The sequence below is a fragment of the Jaculus jaculus genome, chromosome 5 (assembly GCF_020740685.1).
Source record: "Jaculus jaculus isolate mJacJac1 chromosome 5, mJacJac1.mat.Y.cur, whole genome shotgun sequence".
NCBI classification, from domain to species: Eukaryota; Metazoa; Chordata; class Mammalia; order Rodentia; family Dipodidae; genus Jaculus; species Jaculus jaculus.
Window position 1 is genome coordinate 175,100,117 of NC_059106.1, and position 19,149 is coordinate 175,119,265.

The 19,149-nt window shown below is 46.8% G+C and overlaps 1 protein-coding gene across 7 annotated transcripts; it reads right to left on the minus strand.

Moving 5' to 3' along the window:
• Nucleotides 1-2,273: 2,273 nt before the first annotated feature.
• Khk (ketohexokinase) lies at nt 2,274-18,960 on the minus strand. 7 transcript variants are annotated; one of them, XM_045149915.1, is made up of 9 exons: nt 18,467-18,960; nt 9,942-10,058; nt 7,675-7,809; nt 7,354-7,488; nt 5,454-5,526; nt 4,480-4,626; nt 2,976-3,064; nt 2,713-2,870; nt 2,274-2,606 (listed from the first exon to the last, which is right to left on the minus strand). In XM_045149915.1, exons 1-9 carry the CDS (start codon nt 18,556-18,558, stop codon nt 2,521-2,523), a joined length of 1,032 nt encoding a protein of 343 aa, XP_045005850.1. In that variant the 5' UTR covers nt 18,559-18,960; the 3' UTR covers nt 2,274-2,520. The 7 variants fall into 7 exon arrangements, with proteins under 7 accessions (XP_045005850.1, XP_045005851.1, XP_045005849.1 ...); XM_045149916.1 differs by having other exon boundaries at nt 2,713-2,796; nt 7,675-7,894; XM_045149914.1 differs by having other exon boundaries at nt 7,675-7,894.
• Nucleotides 18,961-19,149: the final 189 nt, after the last annotated feature.

Genomic DNA, 19,149 nt, shown 5'->3' on the forward strand with positions numbered 1-19,149 from the left:
TGATGACTGAATTCTAGTCTGTCTGATGCTAAATCCTATGCTCATGACTCACCTCTACTATAATATTGGAATGGGCTCCTAATTTCAATAAGCCATCTAGATCTGACCTCCCCAAGGGGGACAGCAGCACTGTGTCAGGTGTCATATTGTGCTGAAGTATCACTTGACTCCATGGTGGGCTCTGAGGGTGAGGCTTTCAGACTTGGGCAGATCACTGGACAAGGGGTTTTGAACTATGAGGCCCCACTGAGCCACACAGCAGGCTCTCTGCCCACTGCCTGTTTGGCTCAGCCACGGTGACTGCAAGCTTCTTTGTTGTCTGCACTGTACAGGGGTCTGGAGGAGCTTTTATGGCTTCTAATTATTTGAATGACTATCTAGGCCATGGAAAGCTAACTAGCTTCCCCAGCCAAGAGAGCTGAAGGTCTGAAGGTCTGTACCCTTCCCTGACTCCTGGAGCTGCTCCCACCAGAGAGTAGTACAGATGGTGGCAAGGCCGTGCACTCCTTCTGCTTTGACCTAGGCAGCCTCTTTGGGCCTGGGAGAGGATGATAATTTGGAAAATGGAAAAGAGTGAGCCGGGCGTGGTGGCGCATGCCTTTAATCCTAGCACTTGGGAGGCAGAGGTAGGAGGATCGCCATGAGTTCAAGGCCACCCTGAGACTACAGAGTTAATTCCAGGTCAGCCTGGACCAGAGTGAGACCCTACCTCGAAAAACCAAAAAAAAAAAAAAAAAAAAAAAAAGAGTGGGAGAGAAAGAATTGTACTGTCAAGATCTCAGAGATATTTTTTAAAATATTTTATTTATTTAAGAGAGAGAATGGGCATGCCAGGGCCTCTAGCTAGTGCAAACAAATTCCAAATGCTTGCATCACCTTGTGCATGTGGGTACTAGAGAATTAAACCTAGGTTCTTTGGCTTTTGCTAGCAAGTGCCTTAACACTAAGCCATCTCTCCAGCCCCAATCTCAGGCTTTTTTATTTTATTTTATTTTTTGTTTTGTTTTTAAAGGTAGGGTTTTGTTCTATCCCAGGCTGACCTGGAATTCACTATGTAGTCTCAGGGTGTCCTCAAGCTCATGGCGATCTTCCTACCTCTGCCTCCAGAGAGCTGGGATTAGAGGTGTACACCACTATGCCCAGCTTTAAAACATTCTTTTAATCCCAGCACTTGAGAGGCAGAGGTAGGAGGATCACTGTGAGTTTGAGACTAGCCTGAGACTACATAGTGAATTCCAGATCAGCCTAGGCTAAACCAAAATCCTACCTCAAAATGCCCCCCTCCAAAAAAGAAACAAAGAAAGAAAGAGACAAATAAGGCAGGTATGGTGGGCCTTTAATCCCAGCACTCGGGAGGCAGAGGTAGGAGGATTGCTGTGAGTTCGAGGGCACCCTGAGACTACATTGTGAATTCCAGGTCAGTCTGGGAGAGTGAGACCCTACCTCAAAAAACCTGAAAAACATATGACCCAGCTATAGCACTCCTAGGCATATATCCAAAGGACTCATCTCATTTCCTTAGAAGTACATGCTCAACCATGTTTATTGTTGCTCAATTTATAATAGCTGGGAAATGGAACCAGCCTAGATGTCCCTCAATTGATGAGTGGATAATGAAGATGTGGCACATTTATACAATGAAGTTCTACTCAGCGGTAAAGAAAAATGAAGTTATGAAATTTGCAGAAAAATGGATGGACCTGGAAAGTATTATACTAAGTGAGGTAACCCAGGCCCAGAAAGCCAAGCGCCACATGTTCTCTCTCGTATGTGGATCCTAGCTACAGATGATTGGGCTTCTGCGTGAGAATGAAAATACTTAGTAGCAGAGGCCAGTAAGGTAAAAAGGAGACATAAAGGGTAGAGAAAGGAAGGGAGGAGGATACTTAATAGGTTGATATTATATATATGTAATTACAATGATTGTAATGGGGAGGTAATATTATGGAGAATGGAATTTCAAATGGGAAAGTGTGGGGGTGGGGAGGGAGGGAATTACCATGGGATATATTTTATAATCATAGAAAATGTTAATAAAAATTTAAAAAGAAAAAAAAAGGAAAGATAAAAAAAACCTGAAAAACAAAACGAAACAAAAACAACAACAAAAAGAAACAGAAGCTAGCTCTGTAATCTCAACAGTTGGGAGGCTAAGGCAGGAAGATGGCAAATTTCTGGCCAGCCTGGGCTGCATAGTTGAACCATGTCTCCCCCCACCCAAAAAATAATAATAACCCCCAACAACAAAAAGACACCCACACAAAGAGCCAGAGGAAGCTGGCTCAGAGGAAGATTTATTTGCTTTGAGGCTCTGCGCGGTGAGACATGGCAGCAGCATGTGTCAGGAAGGGAAAGAGGTATGGGGACACAGAACACAGGCAGAGTCCTTTCCACAGCCCACATCTTCCCAGGGAGTAGGGCAGCTAGATGCCAGGCTGGATGGAGGGGTGAAGGCAATGGCAGGCAGTGATGCCAGCCTCCAAGATAGATGGTGAGCTGTTTTGTCCTTCTATCTGGGTTTCACACAATGCCATCAAAGCCCTGCAGGCCACACTTCTTTCCAGCCACCTGGCAGCCAAACCTCAATGCCTCCTGCATGCTGCTCCCTGGAGAAGGTTCAAGTTAGCAGGATCAGAATTAGATTGGTGTTCTGGATGAAGGAAAGCCCCAGCTGTGCTCTGCACACCCATTCACCAGTGCTGAGGAACTCACCTTTGGAGAGGCTGAAGATGACAGAAGCATTGAAAGTGTCTCCTGCCCCCAGAGTGTCCACTACCCGGGGTGGTGGGAAAGCATCTGAATGGAGCAGCTGGCCATCAGGGCCCAGGGCATCAGCACCCTCCTCAGCCCAGGCACAGATGAGGGTAGCCCTGTAAGACTTCCACTCAGATAGGTACTAGCCCACCTCATCCTCAGATCAATCAAGGCAGACCTCCCCAGACCATATAGGGCCCCTTCTTGGCTTCCCTACTCACCCTTTCCTCACACGACCATACAAACCCCTCAGGGCTTCTGCTGCTGACTGGAACCCCAGGTGTTTGGCCACATCTTTGCTGACAAACACCTATGGGCAATGAAAGAGAGGCTGGCAACCACATCTAATCACTCAGTATCAACAGCCCAGTGTTGCCTCCATGTTCTAACACAACTCCCTCATCAAAGTCATATAAATCCCTAGAATGATCTTGCTGTTCCACAGGAACACATTTTAGGTTTGCCTAAGATCTGCTACAATACAGCCTTATGACCAAAACCCTGTCTGTTTGTTCCAGGATTAGTGACTTGAAACCCAGAGAGAGCCTGGAGCGCCATCTTGGGGTGAAATCCAACTAAGTTGGGTCTCAAGAGTGATCTCTGTTTTGTTTGTTCCCACATACAGCTATGTTCTCCTGGGCGAGTTTCTTCATATACAAACCAAAGCGATGGGAATTCTAGAACTCTCTCAACAGTAGCTACAAACAAGAATCTCCTAGAATAGTTTTAGATAAAAAAAAAGAGATGCCCTGGCTATGCCCCTACCACTTAAACATAAAATCGGAGAAGGGGCCTGGTGTGGTGACTTATGCCTTTAATCCCAGCACTCTGGAGGCAGAGGTAGGATACCATGAGTTCAAGGCCACCCTGAGACTACATAGTGAATGAATTCCAGGTCAGTCTGGGCTAGAGCAAAACCCTATCTTGAAAGAAAAAAAGAAGAAAAAGAAGAAGGGGCTGGAGAGATGTCTTGGTGGCTAAGGCACTTGGTTGTTAAGCCTAGGGTCCCAGGTTCCATTCCTCAGTACCCACATAAGCCAAATGCACAAGGTGGCACGTTCATCTGGAATTCGCTTGCAGGTTTGCAGTAGCTAGAGGCTCTGGCACACCCATCTGTCTATCTGCTTCTCTCTCTCTCCCTCTCTGAAGTAACTAACTAAATAAATAAAAATGGGAGAAGGATGGGGTTCAGGCCTTCATATTTTTTAATTGTGCACAAAGGCTGAGGACTGGTGACTACACAGTCACCAGCCAGCTTCATTTATACTGGGCTTATCACCTCAATTCCACTTATATCCATCCCTCCTTCTTCCTCCCCTCATTCCTATTGGCTCCCACAGTCTGCCCCCTATACCTAGGAGGTGGAAGAAAAGTGGAACCTCTGAGAGTGATTCCCTCCTTCCTCCTTTTGTAGAGGAAACGACTGAGGAGGCTTAATGAAGAGATGCCCATAGCTATCTTGGCATCTCCTTGGCCAAGTCATTGTGCAAATCCGTGGGGCATCCTTATTTCTATGCACTCGCCTAAATAGGAAAATTCTATCTTTGGGGCACTGCAGGGCCCAAAGCTGGTGGTGCTATCCCACCTTCTGATTCGACCACCCAGGAGCTGCCACAAACCAAAAGTTGTCATTTGGAGCCTGGTAGAAAGGACCTGGGTCCTCTCTGGCTCCCTCTAAGAACCCAGTTAGGTGAAGTGGCTAGGAGAGGGCACAGGGGCACTTACCACCTCTCCATAACCAAACAGTTGGAACAGCTCTTCTCGGGGCTTCTCTATCTCCACGGACACCCGCACTTTCTGCTGCAGAGGCTGCTTGGCATTGTGCTGTTCTATCCGCTTTAGCATTTTCACCTGTTCTGGTGCATTCCGGCCCTGGGGCAGGACAGAGAAGCTCAGGCAGAGCCCAGCAGATACAGTTCATTCTTTCCTCCCTTTTGGAACTCTGGGTGAGGAGAGGGAAGGGTTGAAGGAGGCTGGGATGGAACAAAGATGTAAAAATCTAGGGCTGTCATGGATCTTGGAGACCTTATCAACCAACTTTCCCATTTTACAAATGAGGAGACTAAAGAATACATGAAGCTGGGTGTGATGATGTATGCCTATAAACCCAGCACTTGGGAATCAAAGGAAGGAGGACTGTGAAGCCTGAGCTACACAGGACCCTGAAGAGAAAGAAGGGGGAGATAGAGGAGAGGGAAAAGGGAGGAGAGAAAGAATGACAGAGAGAGAGAGAGAGAGAGAGAGAGAGAGAGAGAGAGAGAGAGAGAGAGAGAGACTTTGAAGAACATTTCATTTAATTATAGGACTACTCTGGTTTCCTCTTACCCAGACTCCAAAACTTCTCACTTTGAGTCAAAGTTCTAATTCCCTTTATTCATGAGGCAGGTCAGGCCCTCTCTTTTCGGCTTCCTGAGAAGTGAAGTAGTGAAGCTCTAAGCAGCCAGCTGCCTGCCAGAGGCAAAGATGGCCTTGCAAAAAGCACTGGATTTTGCTTGAAGCTAACCGTATCTACACCCTGCTGTATCAGTCAGTGTTTCTGGGCCTCAGTTTCCTCACAAGAAAACACAAGGAAGGGTGGAGATAAACTAGGGGTGGAGGGGAGTTAACCCTAAGGTACTCCATGGTTCAAAGAAACCACAGAGGAAGCTGAACATGTGGCAGGTTGGACCCCTTGAAACACAGGTAGGGTAAGGGCTTGCCTCAATGTGGATCCACTTGAACTGGGTTAGATCGACTTTCTCAAAGTCCTTAGCAGATACATCTGGCAGGTTCCTGCATCACAAGATAGGAAGGACAGAGAAGGGGTATGATGAGGTTAGCCAGGGTCAGGTTCTCTTAACTGGCTGCTAGAGTCCCTATGCCTATTAAATGCCAGCAGCATGCCAGGAAGCTGAGAGGCACAGGGTTCTCAGGCTCAGCTCTAGAATGAGTCCTCTCCCAGTTTGCTAACGTACTCCTTTCTGAATCCTATGATGTCAACTGTAACATGTGTGAAGGAGTCAGCAATATGTTCCTTGGGGAATACATTTCCCAGAATGCACTAAAAATGTTGTGACTACACTTCCCAGAGTGCTCCAGCTGGCAGCACACAGCTTCTAGCATGCAATGTTTGGGCTCATGGCTGCCCTATCCAGAGTTTACTCTAGTACTGTCCACTTCTGACACCCCAACATTGGAAGCTTTCCTGTGACAAGCCTAATACCCTCTCCTGAGTTCTGCAGTTCTGTGCTGCAACCCTGATGTCATTGCTGGCATGTAGGTAACAGTTTATATTTGGCTGACCTGAGTATGAAGACACAGGAAAAGGTGTATCTGAACATTCCCTGGCCAGAGACCCACACTCTGCAGATACCCTCTCTCCATGTTGTGTGAATCCTCTGTCCACTTCACTAGCAGCCTGTGCCTCCCTGAGGTTGCTTCTCCACTGTACATAAATAAGGCTGAAAGCCCTAGACTTACAGACCTGCTGCAGTTGGATGTATGGATGTGAATATGCCTGGACTGTGCACAACAAACATTTGTCCTCCTCTCATCTTTTCCTGTGAGTACTCATGAGTGTCCTTGATCAGAGTTACTACTAATCATTGTATAGCAAGCAAATGACAAAAGTGCCCAATCTGAATGTCACCTCTAGCATGTATGTGTACTCACTCACTTGGGATTTACAGAGCCCAAGTACCACAAAGCTTGTCCTGAGGTGATTTCTCCCTTTCCCCCAGGTTCAGTGGACATGCCCAGCACTAAGAACAGGGGGAAGGAGGGAATTACCATGGGATATTTTTTTATAATCATGGAAAATGCTAATAAAAATTTTTTTAAAAAAAGAACAGCCTGAACCCTGGGGCAGCTGTGCTTGAGAGCTTCCCCAGTCCTCATATAGTATCTGCTACATCCAAGATTCTCAGTAAACTAAACTTATCTGAGATTATTCAGGAGAGACTCTGGGAAGGATGAAATTGGTGGAGGCCCACTCTGAGGATCTGGAAGGGATGCCCCTCCCCCACTCATCACCACATTATGTGGGTCTGAACTGCTGATCTGATGCTTCCCTTTCGTGTCCTTTAGCAATGACTAAAAGGTGTATGGTATTTGGTGCTGTGTGCTTGGTTTCATCATTCCAGGAGTTTCAGTCGGGGCTGTGAAGTGGGGTGGGAGGCTCTTCTCTTTTGAACACCAAATCTCAGCTCCTTGGTCATATGCTGTGGCCTGGGAACTCTGGGACTGATCCTAGAAATCTCAATGGGTCCCCAATCAGGGCTTGATATGGTTGACTCATCTATCACCCCTTTCTCCTGAGAATAGTTTACCCATCCCCACAACCCAAGCTGCTGATTGATTAATTACAAAGGAATCACATCGTCAATTACAGTATAGGCTTGCTTGCCCATCCTGGTCCAAGCCACCAGGCAGAGCACAGCCAAACTCTCCCCAACTCACTTTCCCCCTAATTGAAAATAATTCAGAAATCACAGAACAGTCTGTCATGAAGACAATTTCTGGTGCAGAGAAGTTACAGATGGGGTCCCGTTGAGCTGCCCACAGTAGTGTGCAAGGGAACTGATTAGTGAGTTGTGGCAGGGTGAGGCCAGGGGGCCTTACGTGTCGTAGAGTATAATGGTACGGGAGCCATTTGAGTTGTTGACGATGCAGCAAGAACAAGGGGTATCCCCCCTACTCTGCCAGGCCACCTGAGACACATCCACGCCCCGCCGCCTGAAGTCAGCCACTAGGAAGCTTGAGGTGCAGCCCAAGCCAGAGAAAAGTTCAAGGAAACACAGGTTAGAGCTGCATGTAGTCTACACCTCCCCCAGGAGTGGGGAGGGTTGCTGGAGCACATGGGCCTCTGAGAAAAGAAGAGTCCTATCCAGGGAGTACAGTGTCAACAGCAGAAACTGGCAAAGCACAGACATGTGCACAAACCTGTCGGCGTGCAGGATGGTGCGGCTGCCACTGGCTTCACTGATGATGACTGTGGAGATGGGGACGGAGCCTGTGGTCTGTAAGACCAAGTAGTGTAGGTCCACAGAATAGCGGCGGAGGTCATCCAGGACAAAACTGCCAAGGTGGAGTAACCCAAGGGAGGGACAGTTTGGCAAGGGTTTGAAGGGCTGGACAGTAGGTGGTAGGGCCACTAGTGACGCTGAAAGGCAAGGGTGAAAGCCAGAGAAAACCAGGAGAGAGAGTAACCCAAGGGAGGGACAGTTTGGCAAGGCTTTGAAGGACTGGACTGTAGGTGGAAGGGCTACTAGTGACGCTGAAAGGCAAGGGTGTAAGCCAGAGAAAACCAGGAAAGAACTGGGGATCCTAGTCCACCACAGACTGTGTCAAGGTGTGTGAGAGGAAAGAAGCACAAAAGGAACCTTTTAACTCTTGACTCTTTCAGTACAACACACACTGGAAAGGCTTGATTCTGCTTATGAATCTAAACAAAGTAGGGCTGGAGAGATGGTTTAGCATTCTCTCTCTCTCTCTCTCTCCCTACCTGCCTATTTCTGTATCTCTCTCTCAAATAAATAAATAATTAAAAAAAAAAACTAAACAAAGTAGGTTTGAGGCCTAGAACCTGTATCCTGGTTGAACAAAGTAGGCCTAGGAAGAATAAATAATTAATTACCAAGGTGATACTTTGCTCCCCTTTCTAAGTCCTTTGCATGCGCTAATCCCCATTGGGATCTCTGCAGTGAGGCCTCATATTTTCTTCAGGATGAGGTATTGCCTTGGGGGTCTGATCAGTGTCCTGTCTTCTCAAATCTGAACTTGGTACCAGGGCCTGAGGTCCCTTAGTATAAGCCTGATCCAGGAAGATTTCTTAGAATGCCCTCCAGTCAGAGGGAGCCCATAGACACCCCCTAAGGAAGATTACATCAGCAGAACCACAAGGAGGCCAGCCCCACCTCTCCCAGGAAACCCAGGAGCTGAAACTATGCTCAGCAGCCCAATCATTCCCCACCCTCCCAAGCCATTTTATTAGACAGGAAGGTGGGCAGGGGCCCAAGACATTCGCAGAGTCAGTCCCACATCCTTCACAGCACCAATCTCCACGTCCCCCTCGTTGCTGAAAGCCATTTTGGGTTTTTTCATTATCACCAGACCCCACTTTCAGATGGGCAAAACAGAGTTGCAGGTGGGTACCCAATCAGGGAACCCTTTAATTGTTTTCTCAAAGCATCAGAAAGATGGTTTTGTTTGCCCAATAACTTTTTGCAGCCAAATACCTGACACATAGTAGGCATAGTAGGTGCTCATTAAATGTTGAATTCTGACTGCCCACCACCAGCATGATTGCTCCACAAGGAGAATTCATCACTCTAAGCAAGAGCACAGATCCTGCCTCCAGCTAAAAGGGAAGAAACTATTTTCTCATCTCCAGGGCTGGTTTTCCTCTGTTTTGCTCCAGGTCACCATGGCTGGGAATTGGGTTGTGGGTCAGATGGCCAGGCTCTGGCAGCAGGTCCTTCAAACCAGGGTTCAAAGGTCTGTCCTTGACAGGCCAGTAACCTGGCTTTCTGCCCCAGTGCCCACACTGGGCAAAGTGTGGGCCTCACCTCCTGATAAGTGTGTGCTGAATTGGCAGTGCCAGGAGTCAAAGGGCTCTTGGGTCCTTGCATCAGCTAACATGGAAAAGGTGCATGGGCCACTTATGGACTACAGCCTTCTTCACAGTGAGCTGTAAGGGGTGGATTCTGGGCTCTGCATTAGCACGTGTCCTCCAGGTGTCCTGAGCAGAGGACTCTTGCTACCATAGTGAATAAGGACATGAGCACTGGCTCTGTGCCTCAGCTGGGAAATAAACTATGGACCTCCACCTTGGGGTCATAGATACCAGATGTCCCTGAGCAGGGAGAGGAGTACAGCCTGTGTCTAACTGCCTTCTGCCTCAAGTACAGCCAAGAAAGGGGCAAGAGAAGGGCAAACACAACTCCACTGCAGAGTCTGTAGGAAGCAAAAAAGAAGGTGGAGTCTAAGCAGGTTCCATTGCAAGCTGTGGAAACAAAGCCTTCACAGAAGTGGTGTTAACACCTGAAAAGCAGGCAGGCTGCCCCAGGAGGGTTAGGACCCTGGTATTCCTCTGTGGTGCTCCTCCCCCATTTCTGATACCCTGCCCATTTAGGGTTCAAACATCCTTCCTGTCCCTACACTCTGCAGGTAACACTCCCCACACACCAAGAGATCCCTCCTGGACTCACTCGGCAACATGGCCAGGGGCCAGCGAGCCCATGAAGGCACAGCGGGCTCCAAGCAAGGAAAGGACGGTGCAGGAGTTGGATGCATTGCCTCCACGCTGCCATCTCTGGGATAGGCACCTGAAAAGCACAAGGCAGGTCCCTGTAGCCCAGCAGGACAGTTCTTGGAGAAGCAGGGTTAGCCCCGGTCCCTGTGTAGGAGTCTATAGAATGCAATAGCTGGGTGTCCCTCGTGTTCTAGAGGAGCAGCTGAGGCTCAGCCAAGGGCAGGCTCTTGGCTGCTGACCAGGTCTGTCTTCCCAGCCTTGGCTGCATTCAATTTCATAGTTACCTCCACCTGTTCTGAGGGAATCAGGAAACAACCCACTGGGGTACATCTCAATTTGAGGGTTCCATGAACTCTGGATCATCTCCTCCTTGGTCACAATGACCCCCTTTCCCTCTGCTGGAGCTGTTCCCAGAGGGCCGAGGGCTGTACTTTTAGCCAACTCCTTGATGGTCTGATCAAGTCCAAGGGCTCTGGAGACTGAGTGACTCCAAAAAGATCATATGTACTACCTACTTCTTCAATAATAACTGCAGGGCTGAAGGGATGTCTCAGCAGTTAAGCTTTGCCTGCAAAGCCTAACAGTCTGGGCTTGATTCCTTAGTACGTACGTAAAGTAAAGCCAGATGCACAAAATGGTGCGTGCATCTGGAATTTTAGAGGCTGGAGACCTGGTGTTCCCATTCTCTCTCTCTCTCTTTCCTTGCAAATAATAATAATAATAAATAACTGCAGAGTTATGAAGCAAAATGAGCAAGTAGGAGAGAACACCCAATGTTCTAATCATTCAAAATGTGTTGTAGAACTGGGGAGATAGCCCAGTGGTTTCCTCGCAAAGCCTGCTGGCCTGGGTTTTATTTCCGCAGTACTCATGTTAAGTGGCACATACATCTAAAGTTTGTTTGCAGTGGCAGAACCCTGGTACACCCATCTTCTTTCTCTGTCTCCCAAATAAACATACTAAAAATATTCTTTGTTGTTGTTGTTCACTTTTATTTATTTATTTGACAGTGACAGACGGAGAAAGACACAGATAGAGATTGGGCGTGCCAGGGCCTCCAGCCACTGGAAACAAACTCCAGATGTGAACGTCCCCTTGTACATCTGGCTAATGTGGGTCCTGGGGAATTGAGCCTCGAACCGGGGTCCTTAAGCTTCGACAGGCAAGTGCTTAACTGCTAAGCCATCTCTCCAGCCCAATAAAAATATTCTTTTAAGCTGGGTGTGGTGGCACACGCCTTTAGTCCCAGCACTCTGGAGGCAGAGGTAAGAGGGTCACCATGATTTCAAGGCCATCCTGAGACTACATATTGAATTCCAGGTCAGCCTAGGCTTCAGTGAGACCCTTCCTCCAAAACCAAACAAATAAAAAGTAAATTTAAAAATGAATAAATAGGGTTGGCCATGGTAGCATACGCCTTTCATCCAAGCACTCGAGAAGCTGAGGTAGGAGGATCACTGTGAGTTCAAGGCCACCCTGAGACTACACAGTGAATTCTAGGTCAGACTGAGATAGAGTGAGATCCTACCTTGAAAAAACAAAATAATAATAATAACAACAACAACAACAACAATAATAATAAAAATAGCCAAGTGTGGTGGTGCATGCCTTTAATCCCAGCACTCAGGATGCAGCAGTAGGAGGTTTGCTGTGACTTCAAGGCTACCCTGAAACTACAGAGTGAATTTCAGGTCAGCCTGAGCTACAGTGAGACCCTACCTTGAAAAACAAAACAAAACAAAAATAATAAATAAGTAAATAAGCTGGGCATAGTGGCTCATGCCTTTAATCCTAGTACTTGGAAGGCAGAGGTAGGAGGATTGCCTTAAATTAGAGACTACCCTGAGACTACATAGTGAATTCCAGGTCATTCTGGGCTAGAATGAAACCCTACCTCAAAAAGCCAAATAAATAAATAAATAAATAGGGGCTGGCGAGAAGGCTTAGTGGTTAAGGAACTTGCCCAGTACTCACATAAAGTCAGAGGCACACGGTGGCACATGCATCTGGAGTTCATTTGGGTGGATAGAAGCTGTGGTGCGCCCATTCTCTCTTTCTATCTATCTCCCTCCCTCTCTCTTTCTCTCAAAATAAGTAAGTTTTTTTTTTTAAATATTTTTTGTTCATTTTTTATTTATTTATTTGAGAGTGACAGACACAGGGAGAAAGACAGATAGAGGGAGAGAGAGAGGATGGGCACGCCAGGGCTTCCAGCCTCTGCAAACGAACTCCAGACGCGTGCGCCCCCTTGTGCATCTGGCTAACGTGGGATCTGGGGAACCGAGCCTCGAACCAGGGTCCTTAGGCTTCACAGGCAAGCGCTTAACCGCTAAGCCATCTCTCCAGCCCTCAAAATAAATAAGTTTAAAAGTATTAAATAAATAAATAGAAGTGTGTGTAGGCCTGATGGATGGCTAAGTAACACATACCTAGCATGCATAGGGAACTGGGCTCAATCTCCAGCACTGTTTTTAAAAACTGTATGCAAGGGACAAGAGCCACACAAGCATCAGGACCTGAGTTCAGATTCCCAGTATTCATGAAGCTAGCAGCTGCCTGAAATTTTGAACCGGTAGGCAGACACAAGGAGCATTCTTTTTTTGGGTTTTTTTTTTTTTTTTTTTTTTTTTGAGGTAGGGTCTCACTCTAGCTGAGGCTGACCTAGAATTTACTATGTAATTTCAGAGTGGCCTCGAACTCATGGCGATCCTCCTACCTCTGCCTCCTGAGTGCTGGGATTAAAAGTGTGCGCCACCACACCCAGCCACAAGGAGCATTCTTGGAATTTGCTGGCTAGCTATCTCCTCTACTTGAATCAATGAGATCCAAGTTCATTGATACCCTCAAAAAATAAAACGGACAGCTCACTCCTGTAATCTCAGCATTTAGGAAGCTGAGGTAAGAGGACAATTGCCATGAGTTCAAGGCCAGCCTAGGCTACAGATTAAGTTCCGAGTTAACTTGGGTTAGAGTGAGACCCTCCCTCAAACATTAACAAATATACTAAGGTGGAGGACAATTGAAGAAGACATAAGATGCCAACCTCTAGCCTCCACTCACTCAAGCACACATGTGCATGTTCACCTGCACACACTTCATCCACACATACAACCATGCATACAGACATCATGCACACTACACACACATATACATACAAAAAATGGTGTATGTGGTGTGGGGAGTCATTTGTATTATGTCAAAAGTTAAAAAAAGGGGGGGGGAGGAGGGTATTACCATGGAATATTTTTTATAATCATGGAAATTGTTAATAAAAATTTGAAAAAAAAGTATGAGAAAAAAACCTTTTTAATAAAGAAACAAGAAACTGGTGTTGTTATGTGAAAAAAAAAAGTTAAAAAAATGTGCAGAGAAGTTTTTTTCCATCATCACTGAAACACCTAGGAAAAAGAAACTAACAAAACACACCTTAAGGGCTTCAAAGTCATCCACAAAAATAACTTAAGTGGGGTTGGAGGAATGACTTAGCGGTTAAGGTGTTTGCCTGCAAAGCCAAAGGGTCTTGGTTCAGTTCCCCAGGACCCACGTAAACCAGATGCACAAGTTGGTGCATGTGTCTGGAGTTTGCATTGGCTGGTGGCCCTGGCATGCCCATTCTCTCTCTCACTCTTTCTCAACCTCTCTCTAAAATAAATAAATAAATAAATAATAAAAATAATCTAAAAATATAAACAGCTGGGCATGATGATATACATCTCTAATCCTATCACTTAAGAGGCAGAGGTAAGAGAATTGCTGTGAGTTCAAGGCCAGCCTGAAACTACACGGTGACTTAGGACAAGACTCTACCTTGAAAAAACAACAACAAAAATAATAAATTAAAAAAAAAATAAATAACTTACTCAAGTAAAGTCAAAGCACTTTAATGATTTCTCATTTGTGCTCCAGTAATACTGTGAGGTGGTATATGTTATTTCTACTGTACCAGTTCCAAGTAATAATAATGATAATTGTGGCTGCTTATCTTAGAAGAAACAAGTACCAAAGAACCACAACCTAAAAGAAATAACAAAAGCAGGGTGAGGTAATGCATGGGTACAACCAATCTGGACTTCATAGTGAAATCATGTCTCAACAAAACAACAAAGAGGGGCTGGAGAGATGGCTCAGAGGCTAAAGTACCTGCCTGAAAAGCCTAGTGACCTGAGTTTGATTCTTTTTTTTTTTTGGTTTTTCAAGGTGGTGTCTCACTCTAGCCCAGGCTGACCTGGAATTCACTATGGAGTATCAGGGTGGCCTTGAACTCACGGCGATGCTCCTACCTCTGCCTCCCAAGTGCTGGGATTAAAGGTGTGCACCACCGTGCCCGGCCTGAGTTTGATTCTTTAGGACCCATATAAAGCCAGATGCAAAGTGGAACATGTACCTGAAGTTCATTTGCAGTGGCTAAAGGCCCTGGCATGCCTTTTTTTTCTTCTTTCTCTCCCTCCTACCCTCCACCTTCTGCCTCTCTGCTTGCAAATAAAATAAAAACAGCAAAGAAAAGAGGGAAGGGATAGCAGAACTAGAATTTTTAGGTTTAGCTATGTTCGTAAACAAAACTTAACCCTGAAACTTCCTTGGGTTGCCCCCCCACAAGGAACATAATCTAATAAGGGGAAAAGAAGAAAATTTGTAAGAATTCAAAGACTAATCAGGCTATGTGCTTTAGGGATATTTTAGCACAAAGAAAGGAGGAGCCTAGAAGGATCCAACTTGTTCAAGAAGGGTCTGATGGGCTGGAGAGATGGTTTAGCAGTTAAAGGCACTTGCTTGCAAAGCCTGATGGACCAGGTTCGATTCCCTAGCATCCAGCACCCATATAAAGCCAGATGCATGAAATGGTGCATGTGTTTGGAGTTCATTTGCAGTGGCAAGAGGCTCTGGTTATATCCATTCTCTCTCTTTCTAGCCCAGGCTGACCTGGAATTCACTATGTAGTCTTAGGGTAGCCTCAAACTCACCATGATCCTCCTACCTCTGCTTCCCGAGTGCTCAGATTAAAGACGTGTGCTACCACACCTGGCACATTTTCCATTTTCTTTTTTTCCAAGGTAGGGTCTCACTGGAGTCCAGGCTGACCTGGCACTCATTCTGTAATCCCAGGCTGGCTTCAAATTCTCAGTGATCCTCCTACCTCTGCTTCCCAAATTCTTGGATTAAAGGCATAAACCACCAACTCATGCCTGGTAAAAACAAAACAAAAAAAAAAAAAAACCAAAAAAACAAAACAAACAAACAAAAAAAAACTTTTTCTTTTGTTTTCTTTTTTTCCAAGGTAGGGCTTCCATCTAGCCCTGGCTGACCTGAAATTCACTATGTACTCTCAGGGTGGCCTTGAACTCACAATGATCTTCCTACCTCTGCTTCCTAAATGCTGGGATTAAAGGTGTGCACCACCACACCCGGCCCAAAAAAAATTTTGTTTGGTTTTTTTGTTTTTCAAGGTAGGGTCTCACTCTAGCTCAGGCTGACCTGGAATTCACTATGAAGTTTCAGGGTGGCCTTGAACTCACGGTGATCCTCCTACCTCTGCCTCCCAAGTGCTGGGATTAAAGGGGTGCGCCACCACACCCAGCCCAAAAACATATTTAAAAAAACAGGTTTTTAAAAAGGCTGGAGAGATGGCTCAGCAGTTAAGGCACTTGCCTGCAAAGCCCAAGGACCTGGATTCAATTCTCCAGTACCCTTGTAAAGCCAGATGCACAAAGTGGCACAAGTGCCTAGAGTTCATTTGTAGTGGCTAGAGGCCCTGGCACACCCATTTTCTCTACATATTTGTCTCTTTCTTTCTGTGTGTCAAATAAATAAATAAAACATTTTTAAAAATAAAAATAAAAATGAAGCACCGAGCATGGTGGTGTATACCTTCAATCCCAGCACTTGGGAGGCAGAAGCAGGAGGATCACCATGAGTTTGACCCTGAGACTACATGACTACATAGTGAATTCCAGGTCAGCCTGAGCTAGAGTGAGACCCTACCTCGAAAAACTAAAAAGAAAAAGGTGAGGGATTTCATGGGGAAACCCTTCAAATTCACATTAATTGTGCAGAAGTGCTCAGCAGATGATGATGTCTTCTAGAAGACTCTTCTAGAGGTCACTCCTCAGGGTCTGGCTAAGCTCTGACTCCAGAGAATCCCTGGGTCAGGGTCAGGTGGTGCTGAGTTGCCACGAAGGAATGAATCCTACTCAGGCTTGCTTTCCTGGGAGGTCCAACAGAATCCAGAAAGAGGGCTTTATTTTTTTCTTTGAGGCAGATTGTTACTCTAGCCCAGGCTGACCTAGAACTTACTCTGTAGTCCCAGGAGGCCCTCTTTCATTTTTATTTATTTAGTTATTAGAGACAAAGACAGACAGACAGACACTGAGAGAGAGAGAGAGGAAGAAAGAAAGAAAGAAAGATAGAGAGAAAGAAAGAATGAAAGAAAGAGTGAGAATGGGCATACCAGGGCTTCTAGCTACTGCAAACAAACTACAGAGGCATGTACCACCATGCGCATCTGGCTTATGTGGGACCTAGAGGAGGGAACCTGGGTCCTTAGGCTTCTCAGGCAAGCACCTTAATCACTAAGCCATCTCTCCAACCTTGTCATCTTTCTTTCTTTTGGTTTTTCTAGGTAGGGTCTCACTCTAGCTCATGCTGACCTGGAATTCAGTTCACTATGTAGTCTCAGGGTGACCTCAAACTCACAGTGATCCTCCTGTCTCTGCCTCCCAAATGCTGGGATTAACGGTGTGTGCCACCAGGTCCGGTTTACTCTCTTTGTTTTTGGAGACAGAGAGCAAGAAAGCCGGGGGGGGGGGGGAGTAGGGTCGAGGAATAGGGACACCAGAGCCTCTAACAACTGCAAATGAGCTCCAGACCTTGTACCTCTGGCTTTACATGGGTATTGGGGAATCAAACCTGGGTCTTTTGGCTTTGCAGGCAAGCACTTTAACCACTAAGCAATCTCTCCAGCCCCCAGGCTATCCTTGAATTCACAAAGATCTTCCCACTTCAGCATCTGAAAGTGGGATTAAAGGCGTGAGCAACCATTGCCCCACCACTCCACAATGCCACTGAGCTTTGGAGAGGTACACTAGAGTGCAGGAACCCTAACCAGGGAAGAGACTGTTACAAAGGTGCCTCCTGCAGTATTCACCTTCCAAACTGAACCTGCCCTGTCATTAGGGAAGCTAGTAGATCCTCCTCCTAGCCTTCTACACTTGAAGCTGTTTTATAGCATGAGGTACTCTAGATCTTCTCTGGACCATAACAAGATTTGCAGACCCTGTGGCCTAAAATTTGCATATTTTTCTTGGAATATGAGTAAGCTTAACTCCCCATGTGAGCACCAGGTCATAGCCTGGCTCTACCTTGCTAAGTAGGTTAGGTCTACAGAGCAGCACACCTTGGCTGGGGACTCTAACCTCTGGCAATCAAAACAGCCAAAATAAAGGATAAACTCTGAGATGAGTGACAGAAAAGGACAGAAAGGATAAGAGAAAATAGAGAGCTGGAGCATTATATTCTGAGCTTGGAGACTTGAGTTGTAATTGCTGCTCTGCCATTTATTAAGTGTGTGGCCTGATTTAAAAAATATTCCTTCAAATTTTCAGCTTCCTCATCCTTGGAAAGGATTTGACTGGTGCTTACACAGTTCTGAGTGGAAACAGGACAGTGCATAGGATGGTACTGTGGATCCAAAGCCCAAGCCAGGTGTGGTGGCACATGTCTTTAATCCCAGGCAGAGGTAGGAGGATCGCTGTGAGTTTGAGGCCAGCCTGAGACTACATAGTGAATTCCAGGTCAGCTTGGGCTAGAGCAAGACCCTACCTCGGAAAGAAAGAAAGAAAGAAAGAAAGAAAGAAAGAAAGAAAGAAAGAAAGAAAGAAAGAGAGAGAGAGAGAGAGAGAGAGAGAGAGAGAGAGAGAGAGGGAGGGAGAGAGAGAAAGAGAAAGAAAGGGAGAAAGAAAGGAAGGTAGGAAGGAAGGAAAGAAGGGAGGAAAAGAAAAGAAGAGAAAATAAAAGAAAGGAAACTGGTCTGGCACTTGTTCCTCAGGGGAAAAAAAATCACTTCATTCCAGTCTTTAAAATGGGGATCCTGTCCCAGGGCTGAGATGGGAACTGGCTTACAATGATACCTATAGTCTAGATCTTAAAACAGGTATAGTGGTACACACCTGTAATTCCAGCACTTGGAAAACTGAAAGAGGATAGTGAATTCAGGCCAGAATGGGCTACATATCATAACCCTGTTCCAAAAACAGAACAAAACAGACAAACAAACAAACAAACAAACAAAAACCCCGCCTGGATCTTATTTAAAGTCTTCCACTCTTCTCTCCTGCTGAGATGCCCCAGGTTTCCCTGGGCTTTAGTGGCTCACTGCAGGATCCCTGGCTTAGCAGCCCTAAATATATATCTATACTCTTGGCGACTTGGCTCAAAGGACGGGCTGCAGCGGCCCCTGGGGTCTCCAAGGGGCCTGGGCACCTCTACCTGCGATCCGTGTCCTCCTCTGGGTACTTGTCCACCACATTGATGACGTCCAGCACCACCAACCCCACACACAAGATCTGCTTCTCTTCCATGAGGCTGTTCCCCGAGCTTTCTATCTGCCTGGTGGATGAGGTTCCCGCAGGGCCCTGCCTTTTTTATCAACTCGAGAATGGTGGCCCTGGCTCCTCCTCCGCATGCGGAGCTCCACCTGCAGGTAGTCTCCTCAGCTGCGTGGGGTGCAACGGGGCAGGCTGCCGGGCCCTGCAGATGGCAGTGCTTCTCACTTCTCCGCTTCACTTGTCAGACGATGGAAAATTTTTAGAATCCGGCCAATCTCACTAATGCAAAGGCAGAAAAGGAACACTAGTGGTGATACATCACCTCCTCTACCCATTGTGCACCTTCCACTCTGGCTCGCGAACCTGGACCCCCGGATTGAGCGGGGTCTCGCAGATGCAGCCCCGAGGCAGCAGCCCAAGTAGCCGCTAGCAGCCCGCCCCCGCCGCTAAGCAGGCGGGCGTCACGTGACGCGGAACGCAGCCCGGCCGCGCGGGGCAGAGCGCCCCCTGGCGGAGGCCAGCCGTGGGCGTGACCTGGAGGGGCGTCCCCGGGGACCCTAGCCCAGGTCCACCTGCCGACCTGCGCTGCCCGCGCCGGCGCGAGGGAAGGAGCCAGTGAGCCGT

Bases quoted from the DNA above. Each gene is read 5' to 3' on its own strand.
- Khk (XM_045149914.1), bottom strand. From the start codon at position 18,506: ATGTGGTGGACAAGTACCCAGAGGAGGACACGGATCGCAG. The intron at 10,059-18,466 runs GTAGAGGTGCCC...TGTGCTTTTCAG, and splicing joins GAGGAGGACACGGATCGCAG to GTGCCTATCCCAGAGATGGC. The intron at 5,527-7,353 runs GTAAGGCCCCCT...CTTGTGATGCAG, and splicing joins ACCATTATACTCTACGACAC to GAACCTGCCAGATGTATCTG.